At 56.9% G+C, this 15,898-nt stretch overlaps 1 protein-coding gene across 3 annotated transcripts; it reads left to right on the top strand.

The window, feature by feature from the left end:
* The first annotated feature begins 1,144 nt into the window (after positions 1-1,144).
* TSPO (translocator protein) lies at positions 1,145-12,753 on the top strand. 3 transcript variants are annotated; one of them, XM_010599282.3, is made up of 4 exons: positions 1,145-1,225; positions 7,928-8,138; positions 11,208-11,346; positions 12,343-12,753. In XM_010599282.3, exons 2-4 carry the CDS (start codon positions 7,957-7,959, stop codon positions 12,529-12,531), a joined length of 510 nt encoding a protein of 169 aa, XP_010597584.1. In that variant the 5' UTR covers positions 1,145-1,225; positions 7,928-7,956; the 3' UTR covers positions 12,532-12,753. The 3 variants fall into 3 exon arrangements, with proteins under 3 accessions (XP_010597584.1, XP_003419768.1, XP_010597585.1); XM_003419720.4 differs by lacking the exon at positions 1,145-1,225 and adding an exon at positions 2,314-2,427; XM_010599283.3 differs by lacking the exon at positions 1,145-1,225 and adding an exon at positions 2,351-2,439.
* Positions 12,754-15,898: the final 3,145 nt, after the last annotated feature.

Here is a 15,898-nt window from a genome sequence, read left to right as displayed (position 1 = left end):
GGCTAGAGTTTCCAGTAACTGCAGTAGAAACAGCGGCTGGGGCCACAGTGAATCTAGGAACCCACGGAAATGTTTTAATTTTTTTTTTAATCAGAAGAAAAAATGAATACAGTCCAGCCTGGATTATACTTGTCTTTACATTAATGCAGTCAAAAATATAATTTTTTTTAATGGAGGATGGGGTCCAGGAAGGTAAAAGTGTCCCAACCCCCCCCCAAACGAAACCCAAACCCCTTACTGTCAAGTCAATTCCGACTCCTAGCGACCCTATAGGACAGAGTAGAACTGCCCCATAGGGTTTCCAAAGAGCACCTGGTGGATTCGAACTACCGACCTTTTGGTTAGCAATGGAGCTCTCAACCACTGCGCCTACTGCGGCTTTGGCCAGTCCTCAAGGAGGCGGCAGGTCTATGCAGCGACCGGCTTGGGCAGATGTGGCCGCTGCAGCCCGTGGTGGCCCAAGCAGCCTGGGCCGCAGTGATAAAGCCAGGCGTCCCCACCCGGGAGGGGGTGACGGTGGCTGCCTCCCCTCAATGAGCGCCAAGCTGTCCCGAGCGCCCTGCCTGCTTTACCGTGGGGCATCCTCATCAGTCCCACGACGCTGTGCCCATTTTACGGATGAAGAGGTGGAGGACGGAAAACCGGCCAGAAAGTGGTTGACCCAGGACTGGACTCTTGGGCAGAGGGCAGCGCGCGGCTTCCTGAGGCTACAGCTAAAGGAACTGGGGTGCTCGCCGGGAATGGGGGACAGGCTGCTGTGCAGGACAACGTTCAGGGCTTTGTCAACAGGCGAGGTAACTGCCTCTTTGCACCTCGGTGTCTGTTGCCCCATTTTACAGATGGGAAACGTGAAGCTCGGAGAGGAGAAGCGACCTGCCCTGGGACACCCTGCGGGGACCTGGCGTTGACAAATGCGCAGCCGGCTGGGTCTGCCCCGCGTCCGGCGTTCCCCAGTTGGGGGAGAAGGAGCCAAGGGACCGCTTGTGGCCGGGGAGAGGGAAAAGGGAAAGGGGGAGGGAGGCAAGAGGGCGTCTCGTAGGCCAGGCAGCCGAAACGAGAGGGAGTTCCCGGTCCCAGGAGCCGTGCAAGCGCGCCGCTGGCATCCAGCCAAGCCGGGCGGGGCCGGGTAGGGCGGGGTCGGGGGGCCAGGGCGGGGCGGCCCGGGGACCTTCGCCGCCATCTCCCGCAGGGCAGTGCCCTTTCCAGAACGCACCCTCATACGCTGGTGAGTCGGGACTGGACGGGGAGGCGGGAGGGGGCGGGAAGGGGCCCGCGCGAGGGCGACCCCAGACAGCGCGGGGCCGGCGGGGAAACTGAGGCCGGAGGGGCGGCCGCCTGGCAGCGTTGGGGGGCTCGGCTCCCGGGTTAGCCTGGGCAGCGGCGGCTTCGGGGTGCGGGTCCTGCACCTTCTGCTCCGGCCAGGGTGGGGTGCGGGGCTGGGAGGCTGGAGGGGAACACTGGCACCCCGTCCCGGCCCGCCCCTGCCCCGCCCTCACCCCGCCCCTGCCCCCGCCCCCCCCGCCGGAGACTGGGGTCCTGCAGGATGCGCCCCCCGCGGCGAGGGCCCAGACCCTAACCACTGCGCGCAGGAGCCCGGCGAGGCCGGGAAAGGGTGGGCGTGGGCGGGACCCGCACGGGCCCACCTTTAGGATCGCAAAATGTCAGGGAGGCCTTGGGCTCATGATCCATTCAGACACTACTCGCATTTCACTGGGGAGGAAAAGCAGACCGAATCCGGGTGCTATTTGCCCAAAGCCATTTAGTGGCACAGCCGGATTTTAAGCCCTGTCCCCCCACTCCGACTCGCAGTCCGTGCTCTGGCGCTCTAGCTGGGACAGGGGCTTACAGTGAGCGGAGCGTCCCGGTACCCACTGCCTGCGGACCTACCTGCCGCCAGGACCCACCTGCCTCTCGCCCCTTGTACAAAGGAACTCGGGTGGGGCTGGAGGGGACGTGGGGCTGTCCCATGAACAACCTGCTGAGTGCGGGCGCCAGCTTGGCGGAAGCCCACGGCCCCAGCTTGGTTTGCAGGTTTAGAAAGGCCCGGAGCGGCCACGGAGCCGGCTCTGCCTTGCCTGTTAGGGCGAGGGGTACGTGCTACCAGCCACGTGTTCTTGGGCGGATGAGAGGAGGGTGGGACTGGAGCCTCCCCTAGGGGTGGGTGACAGGGCTGTTGTGAAAGCGTCAGAAAGAGTCACGGGCAAGGAGATGGTGCCCGCGGAGTCTGTGTGCAGCCTCGTCCGCTCAGGGCGCCAGCACCCAGCAGGCCCTCGACCTTAGGCGGGGCCTTGGGTTGTGGGCGGGGGCGCTGGTGGGCGTCTGTGGGGCTGAGAGGGGACCCCCGCCCCTGGGCAGCAGCAGGCAGCACTCAGCTCCCAGGAAGCTCCAGCGCGCAGGCCACTGCCCGTCGGAACAGCTGAGGAGCAAGTAAGAGGGGTGGTAAGCAGGTCTCCGCGCAGGAGGGAGGCAGGTAGCCTCCTGAGTCCCCAGAGGGAGGCTCAGAAGGAGTCCGGGTCCCCAAGGGAACCCTTTGAGCTGGGAGGAACTGAGGCTCACCCGCAAACTTCTCCAAGGGCACATAGCCAAAGTGGGAGCCAGAGTTTGGACCCCTGGTCTGATCCTAGCCTCCAACCCCCTCCAGCTCCAGCTCCGGAGGCCACTTTCACTTTCCTGATGTGGTTGGTGTGTGCGTATGTGTGTGTGTGGGTATGTGTGCACGCATGCGTGTGTGCACAAGCGTGTGTGTAAATGTGTGTGTGTGTGGAGTGTGTGCGCGTGTGTGTAGACACACCTTTGTGCGTGGCCGAGAAGTGACAATATCCAGCTGGTTCTTCCAGGAACTGTTGACTGTGGCTTCCTCAGGGATGTGGTGAGGGCTTGGCTGAGCGTGGAGAACTGCTTTTTACCTCATACAGTGTTGCTTTTTCATTTTATTTTCGAAGCTGTGTTTCTCTTGTTGTATTTTCGTCTACTTATCTTTGATTGTGCAGTTGATTCCTGAAGGCTCTCTTTGTTGAAAAAAGCAGTCATTCCCGATAAAGCAACCCCCCACCCTTGTTCACCCAGGGGTCCCTCCCCAACTCCCCACCCCTGCCCCGTGGGTCCTTTCAGAACTTTTCCTACCCGTCGTCACAGTGGTTACTTTCATAATTCAAAAGTTTTACAAAAATTTTAATGAGGAGCATTAGTCGTGAGTCATTTAAAGAAAGAGAGACTGAAAACAAGTCCCTGAGACAGTAGTGGCTTCCAGGGGGGCTGGGTCCAGCCCAGGAGAAAAGGGTTCTGTTTCTGGGCATCAGTTTCTGTCACCTTCTATAGGGAGACCTCAGAGAAAAGGAAGGTCCCCAGAGGCCCGCTGGCTCAGTCAGCCCCCGTGTCACAGATGGGGACACAGAGGCCCAGGAGATGAGACCCCACCGGCAGGGGTGGGCCTGGAGTCTCCTGGCCAGGAGTGAAGCCTCCCAGGGACATGGGGAGGGGGCTGCAGATCCTGTAACCAGCTGCCCCCAGGCTGAAGTAAGGTCTGGTGCCTACCTGTTGGCACTGGGGGTGGAGAGATTAATGCGGAATTTTCTGGCGCTGGGCAGAGGGCTGACGGCTGAGGTGGGGTGGGGAGCGACCTGCGCCCTCCATCCCGCCCTCGGCCTTGCAGGCTTTGGGGCAGGCGTCAAGTGCATGTTACCAATGATCTGATCGAGGAGACAGGGGGTGTGGTGGCGAGTGGCATCGCTGGTGGGTGATCTCGTGGGCCCGCCCAGAGCTTCGGCCCAGCAGACCCAGTTCAGTGTCCATTCCTTGTCTCCTCTTGAAGATGGGGGAAGGGTGTAGTGGCTTTGGAATCACTCGGACCTGGAAAGTTCTGTGACTCCCGCACCTCAGTTTTCTCGTCTGGCAAATGGGAATAGTAATGAGGTCCAAGGAGCCCTGGAGGTGCAGCGGTTAAGTGCTCAGCTGCTAACCAAAAAGTCGGCAGTTTGAGTCCACCAGCTGCTCCTTGGAAACCTTATGGGGAGTTCTACTCTGTCCTATAGGGTCTCTATGAGTCAGAATCGACTCGACAACAGTGGGTTTAATGAGGCCCACAAGGGAGAGGTGTCTCAGGGGAGAAGCTGCAGGTCCCCTCCCTGTGGTCACTGTGAAGAATAAATGAAGTAACACATTCCACCAAGTGCCATGTTCTCCATAGGCCCGAGGGTAGTCAGAGTCGAGCAAGGCCTTGAACCTTCTTTGACTCCACGCCCTGAGCCCTCTGCTTTGTCCTGTTCCAGGCCTCTGTTTTGGGGGTGCTCCCCTGTGAGTGGCCCCTGGCCTCGAAGGGGACCTTCTGTGAAGGGCATTTTACCCAGGAGTGTCCAGCAGCTGACATGGCCAGTGTGGTCTCGGCATTGGGTCTGGCCTGAGCCACTGCTTTCCCTGGAGGAAATGGGGCAAGTGCCCCCCAACACTGGTATCTGCACCCTTCAGTGGTCTACAGTTTTTTAGGCAAGCGTTGCTCCCTCCCCGGGACCCTGTGGAGCAGGCAGGGCAGGTTAGACCCACCTGATGTAGGAGGAAGCAGTCTCAGATGTTGGGAGTTATCACCAGGCAGACCAGAGGGAATGCCAAGGCTTGGATTCTTACCTTCTGGAGGAGATAGAAACACAGTTTCGATGGGGGCTTTGGTTGGTGGTGCATAGTTAAGAGTTTGGCTGGTAACCAGAAGGTCGGCAGTTCGAATCTACTAGCTGCTCCTTGGAAAACCTGTGGGGTAGTTCTACTCTGTCCTGTAGGGTCGCTATGAGTCAGAATTGACAAGATGGCAATCGGTTTGGTTTTTTTTGTTTGTTTTGGCCTCTGCTGGAGCCCAGAGCCCCTTCCCTGCCATGGTACCCCCTGGCCCTCCCCTGGCCCTCCCCTGGCCCTCCCTGGACCCCATCCCAGACCGGAATTCTCTCCATCCTGCCCAGCCCAGCCCAGCCTGGTGTGACTCAGCTTGGTGGTTCTGTCCCTGCCTACTATGCCCCAGCCTGGAGAGTCAGGATCTGGGCAGTCCCCCAGGGGCCTCAGGAATCTCCTGCCTAGGAGAAGTTCCCTACGTGTGGTGTCTGACCTCCGTGTTTTCTCACTCTCCGGTGGCAGTGGAGCCGGGCCAGCCGAGGGGGCAGCCTGGGTGTGGGCAGGAGCACAGGGCTCAGGACTTGGGGAGGTCACCACCCCTTTGGGGCCTTGGTTTATTGTGCCCAACAGGGCAGTTGGGTGGCAAACTCCATGCTCTATCAGCTGGAGCCAGCCCTCTTTGGGGTTTCCTGAGCCCCAACTGGGTGCTGTGGCAGTGTGACATGAGCACCCTCCCCTCAGTACCAAGGGTCTCAGAGCAGGAGTGGTGTGGTGCCAGTGGATGGTCAGAGGGGCCTTTGTGGTAGGCAGGCCCCTGGGTGGTGCGAACAGTTTGTGTTCAGCTGCTAACCTAATGATCGGTGGTTCAAACCCACCCCATGACGCCCAGGGAGGAAGCCCTGGTGAGGCACTTCCATGAGAGTCACAGTCAGGAAAACCCTGTGGAACACAGCTCTGCTCTGTGACACACCGGGTCTTCAGGAGTCGGAATCCACTCGAGGGCGACAGGTTTTTGTAGTGAATGGAGCCAGGAGAGGGTGTCAGGGGACCAGGGGGACCCAGGGAGGACTTAGGAGGGACTGATCAGTTAACATATATTGAACATGCACTCAGCTGCTCGCGGAAAGCTTGGTAGTTTGAGTCACCCAGAGGCAGCTTGGAAGAAAGGCCTGGCAATCTACTTCCAAAAAATCAGCCATTGAAAACCCTATGGAGCACAGTCCTACTCTGACATACATGGAGTCAGCATGAGTCCATGGGAACTAGTTAGGGGACCATGCAATTTTTTTTTTTTAATTTTTGTAATTTTTATTGTGCTTTAAGTGAAAGTTTACAAATCAAGTCAGTCTCTCACACAAAAACCCATATACACCTTGCTACACACTCCCAATTACTCTCCCCCTAATGAGACAGTCTGCTCTGTCCCTCCACTCTCTCTCTTCCTGTCCATTTCGCCAGCTTCTAACCTCCTCCACCCTCTCATCTCCCCTCCAGGCAGGAGATGCCAACATAGGCTTAAGTGTCCACCTGATCCAAGAAGCTCACTCCTCACCAGCACCCCTCTCCAACCCATTGTCCAGTCCAATCCCTGTCTGAAGAGTTGGCTTCAGGAATGGTTCCTGTCTTGGGGCAATAGAAGGTCTGGGGGCCATGACCACCGGGGTCCTTCTAGTCTCAGTCAGACCATTAAGTCTGGTCTTATGAGATAGGGGACCATGCAATTTATTGTTCAAACTAGGATACTTTTTTTTTTTTTTAAATGTCTTGTTTTGAACGAAGTTTAGACGTACTGAAAAGTTGCGAAATGGTAGAAAGAGTTCCCGTATGCCCTTTACCAGCTTCCTCTAATAATATAGTGACAAAACCCAGAAGATTAACACTGGCACAGTACTACTAACTAAACTACAGACCTTAGTTGAATATCCCCTGTTTTTCACTATTGTCCTCCGTCTGTTCCAGGATCCCACTTAGGGCCCCACATTGTTGGGATCTGATGCTGTTTTTCTTTAGTCTTCTGCAGTCTGGGATGGTTCCCTCCGTCTTCCCTTGTCTTTCACGACCTTGACACTTTTGAAGACGGCTAGAATCCTGCTCTGTTGTTTGTAGAATGCTCCTTCGTGCAGGATAGTTTGGTTTTTCCCGTGACTGGCTGGGGTTATGCATTTTGGGCAAGAATGCCGTGGAAGTGTGGCCCGTTTGTGTGAGTAAGTTGTATGGGGGGTTCACCGTGTTGAAATGTCTTAGTCATCTAGTGCTGCTGTAACAAATACCACAAGGGATGACTTCAACAAAGAGACATTTATTCTCTCACAGTTTAGGAGGCTAGAAGTCCAAATTCAGGGTGCCCAGCTCTAGAGGACAGCTTTCTCTCTCTGTTGGTTCTGGGGGAGGTGCTTATCATCAATCGTACCCTGGGCTAGGAGCTTCTCTGTGCAGGAACCCTGGGTCCAAAGGACATGCTGTATTCCCAGGCCTGCTTTCTTGGTGGTATGAGATCCCCCTGTCTCTCTGCTGGCTTCTCTCTTTTATATCTCAAAAGAGACTGACTCAAGATACAGCCTAATCTTATAGGTTGAGTCCTGCCTCATTAACATCATAGAGGCAGGATTCACAACACGTAAGAAAATCATGTCAGATGAAAAATGATGGACAACCACACAACACTGGGAATCATGGCCTAGCCAAGTTGACATACCTTTTTTGGGGACACAATTCAGTCCGTAACAACTGGCGATATTAACCCTGATCACTTGTAAAAGGGACACTTTGGAGAGTAAAAGGAGGCCATTAGCAGTTAGTCTGGGATGAAGCAGGGTATAAATGGGCTGACCTGGGAGAAGGCTCACGCAGGCCCCATAGAGCCCCCAGGGGCTGGCACTTGGCCTGGGGAAGCTTCTCTGGACGAGGTGGCAGAGAGGAGGCTCTCTCTTGCCAGGAGACCCAAGGTCAAGGATGAGGGTAGGGGAGTGCAGGACCCTCACAGCTGGGGCAGGAGCTGAGGTGGAACTTGAGTTGGAGGGAGGGGCACCTGAGGCTCCCGGCCATGCAGGGGCAGCCTTCTGGGTGGGTCAGGAGTTTGGGTGGAAGAGAGGCACTTGAGCTTTTGGGCGAGGGATGCGGGTGTGACTCCAGCCCCTCCCTGCCTCTCGCTTCTCTACACCTCTTGATCCGTCGACCACTGGTCAGTGAACTGGGTCTGGTGACACACCTACCCCAGGTGCCACTGAAGGAGCCCATGGCCTGACCCCAGGTCTGTGGCAACAAGTCCTCGGGACCTGCCCCCACTCTGGGGCACCTCCCACTCTTACCAAAGCCCTGTCTTCTCTTTCAGAACTTTCCAGAGCAGCAGCTGCAGCAGCCATGGCCCCATCCTGGGTGCCCGCTCTGGGCTTCACACTGGTACCTGGCCTGGGGGGCTTCCTGAGCTCCCACTTCATCCACGGAGAGGGTCTCCACTGGTATGCCAGCCTGCAGAAGCCAACCTGGCACCCACCCTACTGGACACTCAGCCCCATCTGGTGCACGCTCTACTCGGCTATGGGGTAGGTGGGCCGGCGCTGACCTGCACAGTCAGGCTTGGTCCCCCCGAGCAGGCTGGGCAGGGCCATCCCCCGCTTACAGGTCCCGGGGCAGTTGGTGGGGCAGACCTGGAGCAGCCATTTCACCAGCCTGGTTTGGCAGCCACCAGGTAGGAGAAAGCTGTGGGGCCCACTGGTTGCACAACCCAACTTTCTTTTCCTGGGCCCCTGGGGAGAGGCCGCCAGGGTGACGTAACCTCACACTGGCATCCTGGCTGTTTCACAACTCCGGGCTCAGCCAGCCTCTGTGTGTCACGTTCAGAGCAGTGTCAGTGCTGCTGTGGTCACCAGCGTGCACGCCTCTGATGACAGTTCGGTTGAGGATAAATAACCACGGCGTCAGTAACGGTAGCTGCTGTGCATTGGGAGTCCCTGAGTGGTGCTCGGCCGCTAATTGAAAGGTTGGAGGCTCGAGCCCACCCAGAGGTGGCTTGGAAGGAAGGCCTGCTCATCTACTTCCAAAGAATCCGCCACCGGAAACCCGGTGAGAACAGGGCTACTCCGACACTCATGGGGTTGCCGTGAGTCGGAATCAACTTGACGGCAGCTGCTTGGGGCAGTGGTGACGCAGTGGTGGGACTCTCACCTGCCATGTGGGAGACCCGGGTTCACTTCCTGGCACAGCCATCATTTGCCTGTCAGTGGAGGCTTGTTGCTGGGACGTTGAACAGGTTTCAGGGAAGCTTCCAGACTAAGAGAGACTAGGAAGAAAGGCCTGGCCCTCTACGTCCAAAAATTAGCCAATGAAAACTCTGTGAGCACAGTTCCCCGACACCTATGGGGTTGCTGCAAGCTGGAGTTGACTCTGCTGCAGCTGGCTTTCCTGTTGTCGTGCCCTGAGCCCCAGCAGGGCGCCGGGCCTCGACCTGCCTCATCCTCACAACCCTAGTCTTATAGAGGAGGGACACGTGGCCTTCCTAGACGTAGGGACCCGGCAAGAGCTCCTCTGCCTGCCCGGGTTAGTCCCTTCCGCTCTCTGGGCAGCAGTCTGGCCTCAAAGGCCCCCTGGGATGTGATGCAGGAAGGAAGTGCAGACCAGGGAAGGCACCCCCTGGTGGTTCCTGTGGGGACTGCGCCCAGGAGGTGTGGTCTGCCTCCCACCCTTCTTCTCCAGTGTTCTCTGCTGCAGGCTCTGCCCAGCCGGGTCCCCATCACTTCCCATGTGGAGGACCCTGGCACAGGCACCGCTCTTGCTGCCTCTACCTGCTCCAGCCTCCAGGCATCTCCCCCAACACACACATACCTGCCACCATCAAGACCCTGCCAAAGCACAAATGGGACTGAGCCACTCCCTTGGTGGTTCCCTGTGGCCCTGGATAAGGTCAAACCTCTCACTGCTGGTTAAGAGCCAGGCTCCAGCCCCAGGTCCCCTGGGTTCAAATCCTGAGAGGTCTCAGGCAGTGACTTCACCTCTGTGCTTCAGTTTCCCTACCTGTAAAATGGGGGTGATAGTACTGCCCACCTCATGGCATTGTCATGAGGGTGGAATGAATTAATGCTTAGAAAGTGCTAGAGCAGTGCCTGGTGCAGGTAAGAGCTAAAAGGCATTAGCTGTTATTATTGGTGGTGGTGTTGCCCTCGAGGCCAGAAAAGCCTCACCTGCCTCTCCAGTCACCCCTCCCCTCAATCCCCCTCCGCAGACCTCACCCTGTGGTCACACAGACCCACTCAGGATCTCACGCCTGCCTCTAAGCCTTTGCACATTCTATTCCTTCTCCCTGGCAAACTCCCACTCGTCCTCCAGGGCCCAGGCCAAATGTTCTGTCCTTTGTGCAGCATCCCTGTGTGGTTTAGGAACCCCCCCTTCACCCACAAACCCCATGTGCCTCCCCCTTCGCAGCACTGATGATGATGACAATGTACCAGGCACCGCCCTAAGCACAGGAAATGTGTTAACTCAAATCCCACAGCAACCTTGTGAGGTAACCCAGAGAGGTGGTGAGAATGGCATGGCGGTGGGGGCCTGTGACCTTGTCTGACTTCACAGCGGGGGAGGAGAGTCATTATCAACCACCGTCAACAGCCCAAGGCTGATCGTTGAGACGGAGGTCAGGCAGGACTCCTCTCCCCAACCTTTTTACCAATTGTGACACCAACCGTCCCTCCCACCGCACTCTACTTCTCTGCTGGATTCGATAACGTTGCATTGGTCATACAGAACTCACAGACCACACCTCATGATTAAGGTTTTATTAGGGAAGTTAACAGGTTACAATTCAGGATCAGGAAATACTCAGTATACAATTCTTTGATCAGGACAGCCTCATCTCAGCTGTGCCCTCAGGCAGGAGTCTCTTTGGCCCTTAGCCTCTCAGCCTGGCCTCTGTCCTGCTCGGGCAAGTGTAAAAAGCTTTTTAGCTCCACCACTAAGTGCTCAGAGGCACCCACTCTGCCAGGAAGCCTCCTGCTCCAAGATGCGCAGCTTTCTCCCTCCATGGGTTGGGAAGCCCAGTGCCCCGCCTCCAGGCTCTGCCGCCATCTCTCACCATTGCTGGTGTTACAGCTCCCTGTCTATCTCCTGGATCTAGGAGGTTCTCAGCACAGGGATCCTGGGTCCAATGGACGCACTCCACTCCTAGCTCTGGTTTCTTGGTAGTAGGGAAGCCCCCTCTGCTCTGGGTTGGGTCATTTTAAGCCTAGAAGGATGGCAAAACTGGGTTCCATACACCTTATTATTTGCATAGCCCACCCCCACAAGGGTTCCATGCACCTTATTTACATTATTAGCAAGCTATCCAATCCCCTTGTTGAGCCACAAGCACTGCATTTGCATAGCCCCACCCAGTCATTTGGTGGGAGTTAACAAAGACTATGACTAGAAAGGACCATATTAAATAATTCACTGCACTGCAGAGGTCAAGCAACTTCTCTGAGTCACACAGCAGGCAGTGCTTGGGCAGAATTTCTGGCTCCCCCACTGACCTGGGTTCCCCGAGAGCAGGGGCATGCCTGAGCCCTCACAGTGTCCACCGAGGGCCAGGGAGGCTCCTGGCCTCTTCCTGGCAGGTGCTCTGACAGGTGGCTGTGTTGCAGGTATGGCTCCTACCTGGTCTGGAAAGAGCTGGGGGGCTTCTCGGAAGAGGCCGTGGTCCCCCTGGGCCTCTACGCTGGACAGCTGGCCCTGAACTGGGCATGGCCCCCGATCTTCTTTGGTGCCCACGAAATGGGCTGGGTAAGTATGGCCTCGGCTTGTCTCTCTGGCCTCTCCCAAGGACTGTGGGGACGTCACATCTCGGATGCAGCCAGAATGTCTCTAGAAGTTCTTAGGGACCGATGCCCTGGAGTGCCCCTCAGCAGGTTTTCCTGGGGGCTCTGGCTGCAGTCGATGCAGTTGCTGGGATTTAAAACCAAACTAAAACCAAACGTGTTGCCGTTGAGTGGATCCTGGTGCATAGCGACCCTAGTGGGCAGGGTAGAACTGCCCCCAGAGCTTCCACGGCTGCAGTCTTCGCAGAAGCAGACTGCCACCTCTGTCTCCTGCGGAGCCGTCTGGTGGCTTTGACCCGCTCGTCTTTCAGTTAGCAGCCAAGCACTTAACTACAGTGCCACCAGGGTGCCTCTGCTTAGGGTTCGTGGCCATTTTATCGGAAAATTCCACATGACACTCGGCGCCGCGCCTGAAGAGACGTTGGCAGCAAGCTGGGGGCCACCTCCACCGAGTCAACGTTTGCTTCTCTTTCAAAAGATCTTTTCTGAGTTGGCGGAATTCATGCACAGGGGTGTGACCTCACTCACTGTCACCTCTTGGGGACAGCCTGGGACAGTTTACAGCAGACATTTCTCCCTTAACGATCTTGTTTGGGCCTCACGGTAGTGCTGGGAGAACAGGGTTGCCCTCTCCAAGGGCTCTGGAGCTCGGGGGAGGAAACAGGTGCCTGGGGCCTCGCGGTGGTTGCTTCGCCCTCAAACGTGCTGTGTCCTCTCGCGGCTCCATCACGTACAGGCACACACGTGTACACACATCACGGGTGAGGAAGGGGGGCTGTTCCCATTTCGCAGATGAGGGCACTGAAGCTGAAAATGGGGTGAAGGCCTGGCCATGTCACTGGAAGGCAGAATGGGGGTTCCAGTGCTTCCCAAGTCCAACGGGTGGCGGGGGAGCTGGACACATCCCCTGTGCAGACCTGGTGCCTCAGCCTCCCTGTCCCCCTCTCCTGTGTCTCTGCAGGCCCTGGTGGACCTCCTGTTGACGGGTGGGGCAGCAGCTGCCACCACTGTGGCCTGGTACCAGGTGAGCCCGGTGGCTGCCCGCCTGCTGTACCCGTATCTGGCTTGGCTGGCCTTCGCGGCCACGCTCAACTACTGCGTGTGGAGGGACAACCGCGGTCGGCGCAGTGGCCGGCGGTCCCCGGAGTGAGGATGCCCAGCTGAGGACTGCGGCCGCTGCCTGTCAGGAGCCACTGTGGTGGTGGCTGCCACGCTTTCACTGCCATAGGCCTGCTGTTCTGTCTGAGTCCCCAGCAGCCTCGGGTGGTCCGGGCTGAGCCCCTATCCGCACCCAAGCAGTGTCCCACGCTTCCTGCCTGAGAGGAGCATGAAGGAATGTGTTTTATAAGCCAAATAAAATTTTAACCTCTTGTGCGATGGCCTTCCTCCCTGGGGGGTTCTGGCTGTGGAGATGGGAGGGGCTGGGCAGCTGCAGGGCCCGTCCTCCTGTGGGCTCCACCTGCCCCGGCTGGGGATACCTGACGCTTTCTGGGACCCTCCCAGGACCCTGCAAGGGTTCAATCTGGGGCCCACACCAGCTCGAGCTGCAAGGCCATGGGCATTGACCGTGGGGTCTCGTCCATGGCCCGTGGCTTCTAGGACGCTCAGGGAAGGTTCTGGAAGGAGCGGGCTGCACAGTTGACCTGGCTCAATGCCTGGCTCCGTGGGGGCTCCAAGCAGGGTCCTCAACTGGCCTTGCCCAGGACCAGGGTGTGGCCCAAGCTGGGGATGCTGACTGACCTGCCACTAGGGTGTCTGGGCCATACCAGGCTCTCCCCACCAGGGGCAGCCCATACACCCCAAGCAGCAGGAGGCGAGGGGTGTCAAAAGGTGGTAAGAGCCGTGTCTATAACCATAGGATTGACGGATGGCAGCTCCTCTTTGGCCCTTACCCACCTGGGTTTGGAAGTGTCATCCCTAGCCTTAAATCAGGTGGCCCACGACCTCTGCAGGCAGCTGTTTGGTTGAAATGGGATTTGGCAAAGTGCCAGACACACAGGCAGGCTGCGTCCTGGGCAGCGCTCAGCAGAGCAGCCTCCAAGGACCAGGCCCCTCACTGGGCTAGGCCCCACCTGCTGGGCTACTGCTTATTCAGTAGATTGTTGTTGTTGTTGGGTGCCGTCGAGTTAATTCTGACTCATAGTGACCCTGTGTACAACAGAATGAAACACTGCCCGGTCCTGCGCCATCCTCACAATCGTTATGCTTCAGCCCGTTGTTGCAGCCACTGTGTCGATCCATCTCCTTGAGGGTCTTCCTCTTTTGCGCTGACCCTCTACCAAGCATGATGTCCTTCTCCAGGGACTGATCCCTCCTGACGACATGTCCAAAGTATGGAAGACGCAGTCTCACTATCCTTGCTTCTAAGGAGCATTCTGGCTGTACTTCTTCCAAGACGGATTTGTTCGTTCTTTTGGCAGTCCACAGTGTATTCAGTTTAGGGTTGCTGTGAGTTGTAATTGGCTCGACAGCGATGAGTTTGGTTTTTTTTCTTCTTTGGTTTTTCAGTTGACAGAAGCAGCTTATTCAAATAGGTAATATTTCCACACGTGGAGGTTTCATCACCATTTCGCAGGTGTGGTGTTTGCTCTCTCCACTCTCATGGCCCCCTCTGCCTTCCTCCTACTCTCACCTTTGGAAGTGGCCTGAGACCATGAAAACTCGGCTGACAGCATTGTCCAGATTGTTCTGACAGGGGACAGCTCACTGTCAGAGTGGTCACCACGCCGGTCTCCCCCATTCAGCTGTGGTGGCATCCATGCTCAGCACGTCGCACTCCGCAGGGGCCAGGAGCACCTAGCGAGCCCTCGGCTGCCCCACGTGCGTTACCGACACACGTCAGAGCAGAGGCTTTGTGCGTCCTTTTTCTTAATTTATTTCTAAGGCTTTCCAGGAGTTCCCAGGAGGTACAAATGGTTACTGTGCACAGCTGCTAACCGGAAGTTTGGCGGTTCCGGTCCACCCAGAGGCATCTCGGAAGAAAGGCCTGGTGATTTACTTCTGAAGAATCAGCCATTGAAAACCTATGGAGCAGCCAGCGTTGGGGCAGGGAGTTTGGGGAAAGTGGGGGTGTCTGGCAATGGGCACGGGGTTTCTTTTTATGGTGATGACAATGTTCTAAAATGAATGACGGTGATGGTCGCACAACCGTGTGCATGTGCTAAAAACCATTGTATGTGCTAAATGGCAGAATTGTATGGTATGTGAACTACATCTCAATAGGTGTTATAAAAAAACAGAGACCCCTGTGGAGTGCACTTCTACTCTGATACACGTGGGGTCACCATGAGTCAGAGTTGACTTGACGACAACGGCTCAAGGCTTTCCCACGTGGTCAAAGCTCGATCCCTCCTGAGCTTTGTGCCTCAGACACTTGTCTGAGCCCCAGGAGCAGAGAAGTCCGCGCCACCACTGACTTAGAGGCCAGGATGCCTCCTGCCCCAGAATGCTCTGCGAGCAGGCCTGGGCCCTCGCAGCGCACGGGCGCCCACATGGGCACATCTTTTTTCGGGCTTACAGAAAGTGCGCAGGGACGCCTGCGATTCCAGCGGTGGCCGTCCGGACTGGTTTTGCCCATTCCACAAACTTGTGGGCTTGTCCGCCTCCAACATCGGATTTCCTCCTGACCACAAAACAGGCACTGGCTGGACAAATGGGCGCTCAAGGAGGACACTGTTGCCATTATGTTTGTGGCTTTCTGTTAAGGCCCGAGCGATGCTTTCTTTCCGCGTTCTTCACGACCAGGCGCCATTCTTCCTGTTTCTAAGGTGTTTCCATCTACCAGGGGCTTTAGGTTTCTGGCAGTGTCCACGCCGGTTTCACAGGGGACGCCATTCCTCAGATTTACCAAGTCCTCGCGGTCTGAGCTCTTTCCTGGGGCGGCTGCACGCAGCCAAGACCCGCTGGAGCCTGCCTCCACCTCCCCCTCCCGTGGCCTGGCAGGAAAGCCGCTACGGGAACACGTCACAAGACAAGACTGTTCACACGAACTGAGAAGGCTCTGCTGGTTGGTCGCCAGCATGAAAGCAATAGTTTCTGAGGAGTGCTCCAGGAAGGCAGTGTAGCTCAGTGGTAGAATTCTCACCTTCCATGCTGGAGACCTGGGTTCGATTCCAGCTGATGCACCTTATGGGCAGCCACCATCCGTCAGTGGAGGCTTGTGTGTTGCTATGATGCTGAAGAGGTTTCGGTGGAGCTTCCAGACTAAGACCAGGAAGAAAGGCTTGGTGATCTACTGAAAATCAGCCCATGAAAACCCTGTGGCACAAAAAGGTGCTATACATGGGGGCCGACTCGATGGCAGCTAGTGACAACAGGGTTTCCACAAGCCCCTCTGTGCACATGGGGACCTGGCCCCCCGGTACTAGGAGACATGTGTCCTTGGCTTCTTGGCGGGAGAGCCACCACCTCGGGACACATTTATGTAGACAGACTTTCTAAATTTCATGGTCAGCCTCCTGAGCTTTACCTTCTGGATTCTTCCGTCTCAGCACAGAACCTTGGTATAGTTACTACCA

This window comes from Loxodonta africana, chromosome 4 (genome assembly GCF_030014295.1).
Source record: "Loxodonta africana isolate mLoxAfr1 chromosome 4, mLoxAfr1.hap2, whole genome shotgun sequence".
Classification (NCBI taxonomy): Eukaryota; Metazoa; Chordata; class Mammalia; order Proboscidea; family Elephantidae; genus Loxodonta; species Loxodonta africana.
This window is presented reverse-complemented; position numbering and strand designations above follow the sequence as displayed.